The following is an 18161-nucleotide window of genomic DNA, read 5'->3' as shown; positions in this document are numbered from 1 at the left end:
ATTTATTAATCGATTAAATAAATATTATACGTGATTATTATTTATTGATTGATACAAACACTATCGGTATCAAACGCGGGAAATTATTTTTTTTCGCGATGACGTCATTATTTTTAAAAAAAATTTTTATTTATTATTTATCGTAGCGCATCGCACTTTTTACCGGAAGTGAAATTATATTTTTATAAGAAAAAAATTGATTATTATTATGTATGTATATATAAAAAAAAAAATAGTAATGATAATAATAATAATAATAATAATAATAATAATAATAATAAATATTTATTATTTTTTTTCAGGGTTTTTTTTATCAATCTTTTGTTCGTGAATAATTTTTTTTTTATATTCCGATAAATAATGTTTCATCGTTTCCGATAGACTTATGAGCGTTTCCGTTTTTTCACTTTCACATTCGCTCGGACTTAAATTCATTAAACTGGAATCGTTTAATTTAGTAGCAGACGACGAATTATCACAAAGAGTTTCCGAAGATCTCGAATACGTGAGTGTCATTTCCTTTTTAATTTCACCTTTTAATATTTCCAATAATTTTTTTTTCATTTCCAACGACATTTCTTCGTTTTCTTTTTTAGTTTTATCACAATCGAGAGAACGTATCGTTTGCGCACTGTTACTTTTACACGTGACGTCATTCATCGTTTCACCGGAATTATCGGACGTTTCATTTCCGGTAAATATAATATTTTCTTTACAATTATTTATTAATAATTCGTTGAGGTAATTAAATGATGTTTTACGCGTCGGTGTTAATACTTCGCTTGATCTCCCATTTAGTGTTATTGATATTTCGCAATTGTAACTCGAATCCGAATTGTATTCTTTGTCGCCATCTAAATCTTCGAAAAACAAACAAAAAAAAATTAGACAAAATGGCGGAAAGTGATTCTATTTAAAAAAAAAAAAAAAGCATTAATTACCTGTCACGGCATCGATATTTTGTAATTTATCAACTTGATTTTCTAATTTAAATAAATTAAAAGGTTCTAAATTATCCGACGTAGAACCGGAACCGGAACTCGGTGAATTTATTATTGAATTCATTTCAATCAAAACGATGCCGCTTTTATTATTTGATTTGTTATTTTCGAAGCTATTTTCCATGAGCGTGTTGTAGTTGTTGTTATCAAAATTAATAACCGTTTCGGTGTTGTTGTTGTTGTTGTTGTGACATTCTTGACTTAATAATGTTTTTATATAATTCATAGAATTTTCTATATTGTTGGCAATTTCGTGATTTAAACACATTTGTAATTTTATTAAATTTTCTAAATCTTCTGCAAATATCGTTTCGCTTTTATTCGATTGCGTTTCGAAAAAATTTTTTATTTCGTTTATCGATTCGCTTAAACGTAATTCATTTTGTTGGTGGTTGTTGTTGTTGTTGTTGTTGTTATTTTTAACACTTAAAAAAAATTGATTTATTTTTTGCTTTTCGAAAACGTTTATCAAAGATGGAGAATGTGACGTCATCATGAATGAATTTAATAAATCGTTTGATGATGATGATATTTTTTCAAATGCTAATATTGATTTTGAATTTCCGGTTTCTCCTAATCTACGATTAATTTTATTATTTTTATTAATTATTTTATTATTATTATTAGTATTATTAGTATGAGTTTTATTAATATTATTATTATTAATTTTATTTTTATTGTAATTATTATTATTATTATTATTATTAATTGTTTTTTGTTTTTTTTGTTCGTTTTTTTTCGGTTGTGATTTTATCTTTTCCAAATTATTTTTATTCGGAAGGGAAAATGGTATTTTAGTTTTGAATAATTTCCTTTTCCGGTTATTTTTCTTATCGTTATCATCATTATTATCATCGTTTTGTTTATCGGATTTGTCCGCGGCGTTCGAAACGCCGTTTTCATCCGTTATTTTTTTATTTATTTTCGGAATTTTCCTTTTCAAAACGGGTACTTTCGATTCGGCGTATTTCCTATAAGGGGGTTGACACGAGGGTGTCATTTGTTTCGTTTCCGTCGATCCGTTATTTTTTTTATATTTTCCCGCCATTAATTTGTTCAATTTGACGAAATTTAAATGCGGTTTTGAATTTGTTAGTTTTTTACAATCTTTCCCGCATTCTTCTTCGTTGAATTTAGTTTTGATTTTTTCCGTCGTCGTATTTTTACTCGTGCTGCTGCTGTTGTTAATCCCATCCACGTCCAATTGAACGTTGCAAATTTGTTTTCTCGTAAAAATATTTTTAGGTTCGAAAAATTTTTCTTTCGTTCTACTAATCAAATTTTCCTTTTCCGTTTTCATCGTATTAATTTTTTTTTGTAAATTAATTTCTTCTGCTGTTGTATTTAATGTGACGACGTTGCTGCTGTCGTTGTGGTTGTTGTTGTCACGTTCGATCAAATATAAAATTTCGCCATTCGTACCTGATTTTGTTTTGTCGAGGGAAAGCGAAGTTGTACCTTCATTCACGGCATCATTCGCGGTATTAAAATTTTTTATTGTATTACCATTTATATCTAAAACGTCTTCTGCTTCTTTTTCTTCTTCTTTTCGATTTTCTTTTATCGTCGAATCATTTTTACCCCCTTGATTTTGCGCGGTTTTTTTTTTAACGGATGTAACGGAAGAATTTTTCGATTGTTTAGTTTCGAAATTCATTTCCGGGTTTTCGTTTTTTATTTTCTCGTTTTTCCCGATTTCCGTTTCTTTTTCCGAATTTTCCGAATCCGTTAGTTTATGTACGTCGCGATAAGTTTGTTCGTTATCGTTATCATTTTTTATAAATTTTTGTTTTAAATATTTCGCAACATTTTCCGTTATTATTTTCAATTGTTTTTCACTAGAATATTTAGAAAAAACGTCATTTTCTTTTATATTCGACGTACTAGATTTATTAGAATCTTTAAAAAATGTATTTTTTATCGAATATTTTTTATAACAATTTGGCCGTTTTTTAATTTTTTTCTTACGAGATTTAACGGCGGCGCGAAAATTTTCAAAGGAAAACGATCTGTTCGTGTTGTGTTTTAAATCCATGTACGAATTTGTTAATTCACGCATGTCAACGCTTGGAAATTTAACGTCTTCTGCCACGTCGTTTGAAATAACGGAAACGATGTCTTCGACCGAGTCGTTTTTCAATGGCGGACATTGTTCGGATTTAGGTTCGCATTTAATCGCGTTTATTTCTTGCTGCGGTAAAGGTTTAACATCTCGCAATTCTTTGTCCAAAAAATGATATTTTTCAATGCCGCATCGATTCACGAGAGTGACGACATTTCTTTTTTGTATAAAGTCAACGTTTAAATTTTCCGACGTTTTTTTCGCGCTTATAACAAAACCCGCGTCCAATTCGAGAATCGAATTTTTCTTATCGATTTCATTATCGAATTTTAAATTTTTTTTCAATTCGAGATGACATCTCATGAACGATGGTATGACTTTATCATTAACGTTAACCGTGAAACCTTTTATTAGGGAAAATGACGTAAAACTTTTATTTTTCGAAACTTCGTTGAACGAATGTAATTCTCCGATGTGAAATTTTTGTAATTTTTCTTCTTCGATTTTTTTATCCGTCGAATCGTTTTTAATATCGGCGGTACTAACCGCCGTTATTTTCTTCCCGGAATCTTCGTCATTCGATGGTTCGACTTTTCCGGATGACGTTGGTTCCGCCACGTAAAATCGTTCGTCGTCATCCGCGTTATTTTTTTCTTCCGTTTCAACAATGACGTCATTTTGATTTTCGCAAACGTTTTCTTCGTTTTTAAAACCGGAAGTACGAATACTTTCCTTCGATGAAATTTCTTCCGGTAAAATATTTTTCGGTGAATTTTTAACATTTTTATTATTGACATCTTTTTTCACGTGGATTTTATTCCACGTGTTTTGATTTTTCAGTGAAGAATTTTCTGGAAAATCTCGATAATTCGGACTCGTGATTGAAAATTGAAATTCCGATTCGGTACAACTATCACTTCCTTTTTCTATTTTAATTTTAAATTTTGTTTTTTTCAAATGTTTCAATTTGTATTTTAATGCGAGAACGTTGTCTTTACTCGCCGAACTTGATTCCAATGCGCTGTCGCAATCTTTTTCGTTATTTTTATTTCGTTTTAAATTTTTTTTTTTATTTTTGACATTTTTTTTTTTAACGTAAAAACCTTCGAATAAATTCAAATCCCGGAATTTTTGTTTTTTATAACCTTTTTTACGATTTAACTTTGTTGTTTTTTTCGTATTGCTGTTGTTGTTGTTGTTCTTATTGAATTTTTTCGGGCAAAATTTACAATATTTCGTTAATGTAATTTTTTGCCTTTCGTTCGACACCGAATTTATTATTTCCTTATTATTATCATCATTATTATTACTACTATCGTTATCACTGTCACTTAACGCGTTTTCTATTTGTAAATTATCGTTATATAAATTTTTCTTAATCACGGAAGAATTCGATTCGGTTTTAACATGTTTATACCCGTTTGATGTTTTTCCGGGATGAGAAAATTTCATTGCGACGTTCGTTCTGTGTAAAGGAATCACAGCCTCTCGGCTACGTTTAGGTCCGTAAATATTATGGTATTGAGGTATGAAATCACATATGAAATCATCCGTATCGTTTTGTAATATTTCGCTCGGAACGTTTTCATCAACTTTGACCTCTGACGTTTTCAAATCTTTCGATTTATTACCATCGACGTCGATTTCTTCGGAATTCACTTCGATGAAAAATCTATTACCCAAATTTTGTGATTTGAAAATTTTTTGAGTTATGAGTCCTTTTTTCGAATTTTTATGTGAAATGTTATTCTCGCTTTGGGATTTATACGAAAGACTTTTTTTCAAATGATTTAAATCTTTTTTCAATGATTGTTGTAATCCGTCATTTTCTTTCATGTCGTCAAAAAAACTTTGTATCACTTTATGAGCTTTATTTGAAAATTTAATGGCGTTGTTTTCGTCGAATGTTTTTTCTCCTTTCGAATCGGAATTGTTTTCCCGTTCTTGCGAATTTGGTCCCCCAGACCGAATCCTTTCGTTAGAAAAATTATTCAACCACGTTTTACCGTAGTTGTCGCCAAATGTGAGTAATTTTCCTTCGAAAAAATTATCTATGTTACAATCCCTTGCGAGTTTTTTCATTTTGCTAAAATATCCCTGTGAGGATTTGATAGTTATCGCTTTTTGTCTGAACATCATTTTTTCTATTCTTTTTATCCATTTTTGATCGTCAATGTCGTGGCAAAATGATTTGATTCCTTTTATTTCTTGATTTATCGAATCGATTTCTTTTAATTTTTTAAGAGTTTGATTTTTCAACGTTTCCAACGATTCCATTATGTTCGATATTGTTTTCGTCGAATTGAACGGTTTCCTTTTCATTCTTTTCTTTTCCTTACGCGGTTTCGTGTCCGATATATCTTTAACGGGTATGAAACAACAGCTTTGTGAAACTATTTTCAAATGTGATGAATCGTCGGCTGGTTTTATAGTATTATTATTATTATTATTCGACCATAATTGTCCTAAATAAGTATTTTCCAAGAGCTTTGGTAACAACGGTGCGGAATGTACCGTTGCCCTTTGCACAAAAAGCGGCTGTTGCAAAAAGTTTTCGCCGGAAAATCTTTTACTCGTGTAAACGCTTTCTTGGCCTGAAAATGAAAAATTTTTTTTTTTATTTTAATTTTTATTCGTTTTGATAAAGTCACAATTATTATTATTATTATTTTTTAATTTAATACCAAAACCTTCAATTTGTTTATGGAAAGTCGTAGAATTTCTTTTCCGGTATTAAGAAATGGTGCAGAAAATTATTCTTACCTTCAAAACATATCCCTGCTGGTAAAAAAAAAAAAAAAAAAAAAAAAAAAAAAAAAATTATTTTAATATTTACTCTATGTAATATTAATAAAATTATTTTATAAAAAATATATTGAAATTTTTTATATATGTTAAAAATAATTAAGAAACTAATTTTCATTTGAAAAAAAAAAACCCTTAATTCCTATCAATATAAGGGAAGAAACACTTACACTCTACCTTCAATATCCTCTTGATTTAATTTAGAACCCTGACATTGACAACCACTTCTTTGATTTCCAAATTCTTCTCCTCTACCACAAAAACAACCGGCGATTCTTTTAACCGGCAACATGGCGCAATCTAAAAATTTTGATGCATTCACGTGAAAAACGTTTCTTTTGTGCAAAGGTTGTGGATCTCTATTATTTCTACTTATCGGTCTCTCTGACGTATCTAATATTTTTCGAAATTCGCATACCTGTTTTTCGAAATCGTTTTTCAATTAAAAAATTAATTTATTATTATTATTATTATTAAAACGTTATTAATAATAAAAAAAAAAAAAATTACTTGTTCTTTGGATATACCAAATGGTTCGCGACAAACCAACCACATTAATATGTGGGCACAAGTTGACGTGACAACCGAACCCCAATACATAAAATAATCATCCGTGAATGGATGAATGAATGATAATATGGGTCGTGGATCTAAATGTTGACTCGAACTTGGTTGTTGTATGTATTGCAGTGAATTAATTATTCTATTTAAACTCGTGTTCGGCTCATCTTGAAGCTAATGATTTTAAATTTTTAATTATATACGTGTGCGTAGACATTTTTAGTAATAATAATAATAATAATTAATATTACTTTGAATAAATAAACTAATATGACCATTCCATCTTTTTCTCTTAGGGCACATTCTTGTGTTAAATAATCCGCTTTGAAATGAGCAACGTGCATTTCCAAAGGAAATCTGAAAAAGAAAATTGAAATAAAATGTTATTAAAGTTCGAAATAGAATAAAACGTAATTTAATAATAATAATAATTACCCTTCGCCACATACTAAATGTTCGCTACCCTTACAATCATCCGTACCCCAATGAAAGTGTATCTGTGAGAAAACATATTTTCCTTTAAGGGGTCCCCCTGTTAAATACGGTCTTTCACATTTCCACTTACCGCTTAAAATAACTTTTTTAAAAAAAATTAAATAAAATTGAGAATCGTGTCGCATATTTACATAAACCTAAGAAATGGTTCGGATTAGTAATAATAATAATAATGATTACCGGTATGTCCCGTGTTTGTTATTTTCATTTTTTTCGGGCTGGCATCACATTGATTCCAAACAAGGGAAGGAAGTTCTAATTTGATTAAATCTTTAAAATTAATATTTATGGGGGATTCAAAGGGCCCATCAACTTCGGCTAATTCTTGAACGAATTGTACGTTTTCTGTTTCGCAGTGTGATCTTGACATTTTATTAACATCACAATAACTTGAAATTTAAAAAATGTTATTATAAAACCAAGCGCACTCACAATTTTTAATTGAATAATTTAAAGGAAAACACAAAGTGCACCCCATTTAAATAAAAATTATTAAAAAGAAAAAAAAAAAAAAAAAAGAAAATAAAAATAATAATAATAATAATAACTTTGTTTATTTTTTTTTTTTTTCAAACTTTTTTTTTTATTTATTATTTTTGACAGTTTTCATTCGCGGTTAGTTAATATTCGAGAACTTTTTTTTTTATTTATTTCAAGATAGCAGCAGCAGACTCCCCCAAAAAAAAAACCGAAAAACGAAAATTTATAAATAAATAAATAAATTATTAATTATTAATTTTATCGGAAAAAGTGCGTGAGTGCGTGAGTGGGTTTATCGTTTCGTTGCCATACGTTTCGTTTGTGTGGGGAAAAAAAAAAAAAAAAAAAAATGTCCGACGTGACAAAAATGAATGAAAATGATAAATTTAGTAATACGGATGGAAATATTCACGGATTTACAATTCGTAAACCGCAATATTTACCGGATGTGTGCACGGGAAAACCGGAATCCAATTACCTTCCCCCCATTGAAAAAATAAATACGATGACGAAAAAACAAAAAGTGGTATCCCAAGAAGAAGAAGAAGAAGAAGAATTACAAGATTCCATACCATTCTGGTTAAAACCTGGAGTTAGTTTGCCCAAATTAAGAACAAGAAATGTCGAAATGCATGAATTTGAAGAACCCGTACATTATTCGGAAGAAATCATGAGACCATGTTTCTCAAAATTACGTAAAGAATGTCCCAGAATGATTTCCTGCAAATCGAAATTATCCGAAGAAAATTTAAATTACGATTTTCAATTTCAAGAAATAAATAAAAGAATTTTCTCCATGGGTCCATCGACTTGCGAATTTCCATTTCATGTGATGCCATCTCAATTGAATTTTGATGTGAGTTGTTCTCTCTCCTTTGAAAAAAGTGTAAAATCAAAGAATTAAAACGTCATCGTCTAATTTTCCAGGATATAAGTCTTCCCGAGGAAAAATTAGAAGAATCAAACGCGCTCAAACGATGGGATTATTGGTTAAAACAAAGAAAAATCATGCAGGAACACTTGATGAGAAAAACTAATAACGATGTTTGCGATTTACTTTTTAATAAATCCGACGATTATAGAAAAGTTAGTCGTTTGATTAAAACTTACTCCCCACCCCCACTTCCACTCCCATCCCCTAACCCAGTATTCAATTATTCATTTTTCAGACGGTTGAAAAAAAAGAATTATTAGAATATAATAAAAAATATAAACGTTCAAAAACTGTTGCCGATTTATTAAAAGGAGATAATAATAATAATAATAATAATAGAAAAAGGAAAAATTTAAAAAAGAATAAAATTCTGTCAAAACTCGAATTCATCGGTAATTCATTGTTAATTAAAAATGAAAAAAATTTATTTTGCAAAGATTACGAAAGATCAAAAGGTCGTCGAAGATGTTATTTTGAAAATTTCGCAGAAGAAAAATTTAAACCAAATATAAATATGGACGATTTGTCGGTTGTGGGACAAGGAATCCTTCGTGAAAAACCTGTAAATATTTTTCTTCTGCTTCTTCTTCTTCCGTAGTCCGTGTCGGTGGTGATGGTGAGTTAGTAAAAAACGATAATAATAATTTTTTTTTTGTTATGAAAAGGTTGACGTTCCGATTTCGATATTTGACGTCATACCGCAAATAATAATAACACCGCCAGAAGATGAAGATAATGATAATACAATTGAAAACACGAGCGAATTTTCTTTGGTTATTGATGGCGTTGAAATGAAATATAATTTGGATAAAGAATGGTGAGTTTTTTTTTTTTTTTTTAAATAAACAAACAGGGTGAAAAGGAAATCGTTTGTGTATCTATCATTTTATCTGTTAGTATTAAATGTAGGGAGAGGTAAATATGGCAAAATACAGTTTGTCTGGTTCTAAGGAAAGGACACGAAGAAGATGGAGATAGTCCGACATGGAACATAGATTTCGGTTGCACGAACGAAATCGGAAAACTTTACGAAAAGGTTGTTTATTTCGAAAATAGAGGAAACGTTGCCATAAAATATAAATGGACCATGAAACCGTGCGATAAAAGACCTCTACAAACCCTTTTAAAACCTTACAAATACGAACCTTGGTTTTTCTTCGATAAAAATACAGGTTTCATAATAATACTAATAATTTCCCCTAATTTTAATTGAAATAACGATAAGGTATAATTCATTTCCGTTTTATTTTTTAAGGTACTTTTTTACCGGGGCAAAAATATTGTTTGAAATTTTATCTTATGGGAAAAAAATCAGGGACGCGAACGGAAACTTGGTTTTTAAATACTTTTCCACCCCTGCACTCGAACGTCAAACATGCGACTTTTAAATTTTTTGCTGTCGTCGTGGGGGATACAAATTTAGAGGAAATACAAACGATAGAAAATTATTTGAATAGGAGAGTCGGTGAAAGGATAGCAAAATATATATTGAATGATATTATTATACGTTCGCTCACGGAACCCCATTATTTTTTGGATTACATAGAATACAGATCGGTTTTAACGGAAAAAGATTTATTCGAATATCACAATCAACAGCATTATTATAATTCGACGACGGTTAAAAAATTAAAAATTTTATTTTCCGAGGTATATATAATAATAATAATTTAATAATTATGAATAAATTGGATATGATAATTCGAGAACGTTTGAATTATAGATTTCGAACCTTTGTAAAACGAATCAAGCGGAATGGGATTTACATTTGGGAACCCTGGTAAAATTAGTTTTAACGAATATCAAATCGAAAAAGGAAAAAGAAAATTATTGGAGGGAAATATGTACGGAAAGTAAAAATGCATTGAAACCCGTGCGTGGGAAAAAAAGAAAAAATAAAAAATACGTCATGGCGTACGAAGTTTTATGCAAGATGATCAATTTTATCGAAATCGATTACGAATATTCTAAATCTTGCGTTTCTTTTAATCCTCGTTTAAAAATCGATTGCGAATGCGATTGGGAATGCCGGGAAAATGGTGAAGATGAAGAAGGTGAAAGTTATTACGATGATGATAAAACTATGATACTCGATGGTGAAATCGATTTTAGTTTAACCTCATACGCCGGATTAAAATCCGAAGAATCTTTTAAAATTATCGATTTTTCACGTTTTTACGTCATGCTTTACATAAAGGTATATAATAATATATATATTACGTTTAACGGAAAAATTATTTTAAACGGATTATTTATTTCCCCCTCCCCCCCTTCCCCCCCTTCTCGACGTTACAGACGTACAACAGACTTTGCAGAGCCGTAGAAGAAATTGTTGGCATCATTGAAACTAGAAGATTTTTAGATCCCTGGTGTAAAAAAAAATTTACGGATTATTAACAACATAACTATTATTTCGAATCGAACGTTTCATATTCAAATAACGATACCAATAATAATAATAATAATAATAATAATGAAATTAATGATGAGAAAAAACACGGAGAAAATTCGAATCGATTGAATTAAAAAAAAAAGGATTATTATTATTATTATTATAATTAAGGTAAGAGAAAATTATTGAATGATATATATATCGAATTTAAGTAATAAATACTATTATTATTATTATTATTATTATTGTTATTATTATTATTGTTTAACATTGTTTTTAGATAATTATGAACACATTTTGGATCATTTTTTTTTGGCAGTTTTACAATTTATAATTAATATCTATATTTTTATTTATGTATATTTAATTGTGTTGAAAACAAACTGGACCGATTTCCACCCAAAATGATTTATCCGGACCTCCGATATCTCGAATGGCGATATCGACGATGGGAAGTCGAATAGCTTTATCCGTTTTATACGAAATGACGGTTTTGGCCCAATCCGGTTTCTTAAACTGGGAAAGAAAATTATATAAATGTCAATAATGTTATTAATTGTCGGGGGGGAAAATGATAACCACGTGTAATCAATCTTACCCTGCACGTGTCTTCAATAGTTTCGTATTGTAATCTGTGGTTACCGGATTTGGGTAATATTTCGGCATCGTTCCATCCTAAAAGTTTTATTCCTTTTCTAAATGTTTTACCCTGTGCATCGAATGAAGCCACTGAATTTTTACAATGGTATGTTATATTTTGAACGGCACCGGTGGAAAGTAATTGAAGGAATCCCATTTGATTACTGTCCGCTTTGTAATTCATCTGAGGAAAAGAAAAGAAAAAATTAGAATGCGTGAATTCATGCGTTATTGACGTCATCGATTCTTGAAAAATTTAAGTTACTAACTTTAATACCGCCTTCCATGTCTCCCAACCAGTTTTCTGGTTTTTCACCATAAGATTTGATTTCGTCTGATTTAGATGGACTCGGAAGAATGCAAGTGGCTTTCTTTTCCATATCACAATGGACCAAAACAGCATCTTTTATGTCTCCTTCATTAGGATCTACCCAGTATTCGCCAGATGGTGAATCAGGATAAGCAGCCAAAATGTCTCGACACGTTTTACCTGGATAATTCTTTTTGCCGTCTGGTTTTTTAAACCTTTCAAATGTTGTTTTTAAGTGTTCATAAGCTTTCAAAACCAAGTTTCTTCTCTCTTCATCGGAAATGTCACCGAACATTCTTGGTGGTTCGTCTCCGCTCAAAGGATCAGGTCCCTAAATAGTTTTGGGGGTTTTAAATGTTAATACGTGATGGTAAATAATATGGGAGCAGTATTTTATTATTATTATTATTATTACCTTAACTTGAGAGCCTTGTTGTCCCATTAATGCTGCCAAAGTGGCTGCGTCGTATGCTAATGAGTCTCCGGGTGGTCCTGGCGGTCCTGGAGGTCCAGGTGGGCCAGGAGGTCCAGATTTACCTTCATCTCCAGGAGCACCTCTTACTCCAGGAGGTCCTTGCAATCCGGCAATTCCTGGGTTTCCATCTCTTCCAGGAGGTCCTTTGGGACCTACTTCTCCATCTTTTCCTGGGAATCCGGGACTTCCTGTCAAACCTTTTTCTCCTGGTGGACCTTGCGGACCTGGAAGACCTTGCAAACCAATCAAACCTCGATGACCCTTGGAACCTTTAGGACCTTCTGATCCTTGATCTCCTTTAACTCCTTGTTCTCCAGGAACTCCTGGGCTACCACGTGGACCCACGGGCCCATCTGCTCCTTGAGGTCCAACTTCTCCTCTAGGTCCTCTTTCACCTGCTGGTCCTGGGGCTCCAACTAAACCAGGGGATCCCTGAAAAAAATACAATTTGATTTATAAGTTTTGTTTAATTTAGATTTTTTTTACGGTAAAATTAAATTACTTACTTGTTGACCAGGTGCACCTGGTGGACCCATAGGCCCTGCTGGCCCAACCGGTCCTTTGTCTCCTGTACGACCTGCTATACCTGGAGGTCCTGGTTTTCCAGCATGTCCTTCAACACCTTGTTCTCCTGGAGCTCCAGGAGGACCAGGTGGCCCTGCTATACCTTGTGGTCCTTGTTGTCCTTCATTACCTGGTTTTCCTGGCAATCCTGATTCACCCTAGAATCAATAATATATTAATATGTAACGAATCATTCGTACTTTTTCAAAATTTATCTTATAGTAAATGATTATAGCTTACCGGCGCTCCTCTAACTCCTCTGCTACCTGGGGCACCTGCTGCTCCCGGCAATCCTGGCAATCCTCTATCTCCCGGAGGTCCTTGGGGTCCTGGCTGTCCTATTAATCCAGGGCTTCCTTGTTGTCCTTGTTCTCCTTTAGAGCCTTCAGGTCCTGGAGCACCAGGGTGTCCAATGGGTCCTGGAGCTCCCGGTCTTCCGGTGTCACCAGATGAACCTTTACTTCCAGGAATACCAGGGGCACCAGCTGGACCTGGTGGTCCTGTATGACCCTATAAAAAAAAATTAAATATTAGTAATTTTTATGGCTTCGTACAAGAAATAAAAAAATTAAAGAAGAAATCATACAGCAGTTCCAGGTTCTCCGGGTCTTCCCATTGGTCCCATCAAACCAACTTCTCCTCTTGGTCCGGGTTCTCCTCTAATTCCTTTTGGTCCTGGTAATCCTGTTAATCCTGCTACACCGGGATCTCCAGGCTTACCTGCAAGACCGGGACTTCCTTGTTCTCCTTTAGCTCCGTTTGATCCTCTTTCTCCCTTGGCTCCTGTAGATGAATAAAAATTCATAAGTTAATATTTAATTCGGTTTTTAAATCTGATTTTGAAGTACGCGCTTATGATCTTATAAATTTATTATTGCAAATAAAACAGTACCTGGACTTCCAGCTGGTCCTTGTAATCCGGGGAATCCTTGAATACCCTGTTGACCAACAGGTCCTCTTTCTCCTGGAGTTCCAGCGGCTCCAGGTTCTCCGGGAAGTCCTGGTGGACCAGGATCTCCTCTTTCAGCGGGTTCTCCAGGTGGTCCCGGAGGTCCAAGTGGTCCTTGAGGTCCTCGATCTCCTTGTCTTCCAGATGGTCCTTCAGGTCCTATTGGTCCAGATGATCCACGTTCTCCTTTTTCTCCTGGTTGTCCTGGAAGACCTCTGCCTCCTGGCAAACCCTAGTTGTAAAAAATTTTTTTTGTAAGATCTGTTTCGAAAAAAATAACTTTACTTAAATTAAATTAATACTTACCACAAGTCCGGGTGGTCCCACGTGTCCTTTAGATCCTTTTTCTCCGGGTAATCCTGGAAGTCCGTCTACTCCTTGTGCTCCGGTTTCACCTCTGGCACCAGGACTACCTTGTGGACCTACCGATCCTCGTTCTCCGGGAAATCCTCTTTCTCCTCTGTTACCGGGTGCACCTATGGGTCCAGGAGGTCCTTGTAAACCCATTTCTCCATCTTTTCCTGGTGTTCCAGGAGTACCTGGGGCTCCTGGTAAACCCTTTTACAGTAAGATAAAAATAAGTTTTTTTTCCCTAAACTTAGTAGAAAAACTTCATGACTCATAAAAAAATTTAAATTACTTGGAATCCAGTTGATCCTGGTGGTCCACTAGCTCCTCTCTCTCCAGGAGCTCCCGGCGGTCCTTGTGGTCCTTGAGCTCCAGGGGAACCGTCTTTACCAGCATCTCCTCTTGGTCCAACTGGCCCTTGTGGTCCAGGTTCTCCATCTTTACCGGGTTCACCCTTTTAAAATATTTTAAAAATAAAATAACGTATACCTCGTATGGGTTTTTTTTAACAAAGGTAAATTTTCAGTAAATTCTTACAGTTAATCCTTTTTCTCCGGGCAAACCAATAGGTCCTGGTAAACCTTGAATACCTTGGGGTCCTTGTTCACCGGGTTTTCCATCAGCTCCTTCGATACCTCTATCTCCTGGTGGACCAGTTTTACCGGCAGGCCCAGGACGTCCAACTAATCCTCTTAAACCTTGAAGTCCGGGTGGTCCAGGTCTTCCTGGTTCACCAGTGTTACCTTTGGGTCCCTGCGGACCGGGAGGTCCACGGTCACCACTTTGTCCTAAAAAAAAAATTTTTAAATAATTTATTATTTTCATTATAACTTTCTTTGTAGGATATCAAAATTTTTTTTAAACTGATAAATTTTACCTTTTGGTCCAATAGCTCCATCAGGTCCAGGCAATCCTCGTGGTCCAGGTGTTCCTCTTTCTCCTTGAGTTCCAGCTAAACCTGTAGGTCCTCTTAAACCTCTTTTACCACGTTTTCCTTCAGAACCGGAAGTACCAGGAATACCTCTAGGCCCTGGTGATCCAGCTTCACCTTTCATTCCTTGTTCTCCTTTAAGTCCTCTTTCACCAGGCATTCCCTTTAACAAAAATATTCGTTTTTTACGAAATTTTAGTCATTTGATAAGCTTTTGTTTAATTTTTATTCAAGAAGACAAATTTTTTTTTTAATATATAATTAACAAATTAAAAAAGAATTTTTATGTCTTAAAGAAAACGTTAAACATCAACTCGAGAAAAAGCAGAAGTCGTAACCCATAAGTTCAAAACTTGGAAATATTCCCGAAATAAAATATAAAAAATTTAAAACTCACGGGAGCGCCTTTTACTCCAGGTTGTCCAGGGCTACCAGATAATCCTGGAGCTCCTCTTGCACCTGGAAATCCTGGTGGTCCAGGAAGACCAGCAGCACCGGGGCTTCCTTTTTCTCCTTGGCTTCCGTCTTTTCCACTTGGACCTGGTTGACCGTTTTCTCCAGGTTGTCCTAAATGTGTTTAATTCAGATTAGTATTTAATTTAAAAAAATAAAATCTTTCAAATAACTATTTATGGTATGTTGTTATCATTTTTTTTACCTGGTCTTCCTGATTCTCCTCGTGGTCCTTGTAATCCTTGAGAACCTTTGGGTCCTGTTGCTCCTTGATCTCCTTTATTTCCTGGATTTCCTGGAAAACCTGGAGCTCCTGGTTTACCAATTGCACCTGGTTGTCCTGGAGGCCCAGCAATACCGTCAATTCCTCTTAAACCTGGTGGTCCTGGTGGACCTTCTCGGCCACGTTCACCTCTGGGTCCAGTTGGTCCCTTTAAATAATAAAAAACGTTTTTATATCCGAAAGTAGTTTGTAAAGATTTCTGAAAAGAAAATTATTGTTACCATTGGTCCGACGGGTCCTACTGGACCAGCCGATCCTTGACTTCCTTTTTCTCCACCGGGTCCTTGTTCTCCTTTGGCACCGTCTAAACCTGGGAAACCTCTGTGTCCTTTTATACCGGGCAATCCTGGCATTCCGGGAAGACCTCTAGAACCTGGAGGACCTGCTGCTCCTGCCATACCAGGCTCTCCATCTTCTCCAGGTGAACCCTTCAATGAAAATTAGAAAATAATTTTTTTATTAAAAACAAAAAATATTTCAAAAAACTACAAAAGAAAATCATAAGATTTTGTAATGCGAAAATTTTAAAAAAATTATAACATACATCTTTTCCGGGAAGACCGGGTAAACCTCTTGGTCCAGGGGGTCCTGGTGGTCCTGGTGGTCCAGATTCACTGGGTTCACCTCTTACACCTTGAAAACCTTGAGGTCCGGGTGGACCGGGAGGTCCTGGAGGTCCTCTTGGTCCCGGTGGGCCAACTTGAGATTGAAGATATGAAAATGGTTCTTGAGGAAACGGAAGTCTACCTAATACGTCATTGGGTCCTTTATCACCTCCTGATTGAGACATAGCCAATTGTGCGTAAAAATTCGAGAGCTAAAATACATTTTAAAATCTTATTATTTAAAAATTTCCTAAAATAATAATTATTTACAAAAAAAATTATTTTCATTACATCTGGTGAAGGTCCTGGGGGTCCTGGTATTCCAGGAACTCCGGGAGTACCGGGTGCACCCGGCATTCCAATTGCTCCCGGTCGACCTCTTTCTCCGGGTGGTCCAGTTTCTCCCTGTTAAAAATAAATTCAAACGATTATTATAACAATTAATTTCAAATCGATATTTATTTTGTTTTAACAAGTTTTAAATTACTCTTGGTCCAGCAAAAGCTCCAGCATCTCCTTCATACGGATAAGTCGGTCTATTAACTTCCGGAGTTGGAGTTACCGGTTCTGATGGAATACAAACAGGACAACATTCTCCGTAGGGTGTGTATTTAGTTCCAGAGCAAGGAATGTCTGGACACACGATATTTTCACAATTATTTTTTGGTGGACAATCAGCATCAGTAGTGCAAGCAACCTTAAAAAAAAAAAAAATTTTATTATTGAACAAATCAATAGTTAAAAAAAAATTTTTTTCTTTTCTTTTAAACTTACCAAACCATTATCACAACGACAAGTAGTACATTCGTCAGATTTCCATACTTCGTTGTGAAATCTCACTTGTCCATCAACAATACATTCTTTATCAGGAGCCTCAGTTGGTAATGGAGGAGTAGTTACTGGAGGAGGTGTTGTTGCATTAAGCAAATTAATTCTTAAATTTTTCCCATTTGGAGCTCCAGGTTGAGGTCCTAAAGCCGATGAATTAACAGAATCTAAAAAATTTAAATTTAATTTAATTTTTCCAAAAAAAAAAAACTTCTATTCGATGAAATCAATTTTTTTTCCCACCCCCTCCCCCTTTAAATACCTGTTTTATTTTCATCGTAATCATAATCATAATCAACTCCATAATCATATTCTTCGTAATTTGGATTTGGAGCTTCGTTACCTCTCGGAGGTTGTGGTGGTGGTGGCGGTTCATTCCCTATTGGCGGTTGTTGAGCTTGAGGTTTTACAAGATGGATTCTAGAGGGATGAATTTTTTTCTTTCTCTTTTCTTTGGCTTCAACATTGTTGACCAGCTAAAAAAATTAAAAACCATTTCAATTTTGTTTTCGTCAACGACCAATCTTTTTTTCGTTTAAACATTTAACTCTCCCTTATCGATCCATCAACTTACCAATATAATAGCAAATAAAATTAAAATGAAAAAAGTAAAATTATACTTTTTCCCGCTCCCCATTTTTCGCACTAAAAAAAAAAAAAAAAAAAAAATTTTTTTTTAAACAAACACTTTTCACAATTTCGACACAATTTTTCCTTTTGTACGGCTCTCGTGATTCCTAATCACGGCCGGCCAAAACAGAAAAAAAAATTTAAAATAAATTTCGCCACCTTTTTTTTTTTTTTTTTCTTTTTACAACACACACATAATCCGATGGATTTACTTCGTCTGTACCGTAGAAGCTCAAAGCTCGAATGGCTTTGATGTTCTACTCACAGCGAAAACTTGGCCGACAGTAAAGATATTATGAATATACGAATGATAATAAATGAGATCCGCGCATGCTAATCAATAATAATTCTACGATATGTTATATTTATACAATCATTAATTTCTAGCCTCCAATAGTTAACATTTCACCTTTGTA

At 33.8% G+C, this 18161-nt stretch overlaps 3 protein-coding genes across 3 annotated transcripts; 1 reads left to right on the top strand and 2 right to left on the bottom strand.

Moving 5' to 3' along the window:
- Positions 1-37: 37 nt before the first annotated feature.
- Positions 38-7294, bottom strand: Phum_PHUM411790 (major antigen, putative; the record flags this gene model as incomplete). Its single annotated transcript, XM_002428899.1, has 8 exons — positions 38-60; positions 384-860; positions 942-5657; positions 6046-6286; positions 6379-6603; positions 6681-6786; positions 6865-7006; positions 7105-7294. The coding sequence occupies 8 exons, from the start codon at positions 7292-7294 to the stop codon at positions 38-40; spliced, it is 6120 nt and encodes a 2039-aa protein (XP_002428944.1).
- Positions 7295-8032: 738 nt separating this feature from the next.
- Positions 8033-10735, top strand: Phum_PHUM411780 (uncharacterized protein; the record flags this gene model as incomplete). The annotated part of the gene is made up of 8 exons (XM_002428898.1): positions 8033-8260; positions 8332-8497; positions 8776-8900; positions 9004-9155; positions 9290-9510; positions 9594-9895; positions 10062-10517; positions 10634-10735. 8 exons carry the CDS (start codon positions 8033-8035, stop codon positions 10733-10735), a joined length of 1752 nt encoding a protein of 583 aa, XP_002428943.1.
- Positions 10736-11093: 358 nt separating this feature from the next.
- Phum_PHUM411770 (collagen alpha-2 precursor, putative) lies at positions 11094-17752 on the bottom strand (the record flags this gene model as incomplete). Its single annotated transcript, XM_002428897.1, has 21 exons — positions 11094-11246; positions 11329-11553; positions 11639-12010; positions 12095-12586; positions 12661-12876; positions 12959-13228; positions 13305-13501; positions 13611-13899; positions 13974-14225; positions 14308-14469; positions 14553-14803; positions 14893-15109; positions 15344-15513; positions 15605-15830; positions 15904-16110; positions 16227-16499; positions 16579-16692; positions 16775-16920; positions 17058-17258; positions 17378-17591; positions 17690-17752. 21 exons carry the CDS (start codon positions 17750-17752, stop codon positions 11094-11096), a joined length of 4710 nt encoding a protein of 1569 aa, XP_002428942.1.
- Positions 17753-18161: the final 409 nt, after the last annotated feature.

This window comes from Pediculus humanus, genomic scaffold, assembly GCF_000006295.1.
Source record: "Pediculus humanus corporis 1103172108180 genomic scaffold, whole genome shotgun sequence".
Taxonomy (NCBI): Eukaryota; Metazoa; Arthropoda; class Insecta; order Psocodea; family Pediculidae; genus Pediculus; species Pediculus humanus.
Note: the sequence above shows the minus strand (reverse complement) of the source record. Positions and strands in the feature narration are given on the sequence as shown.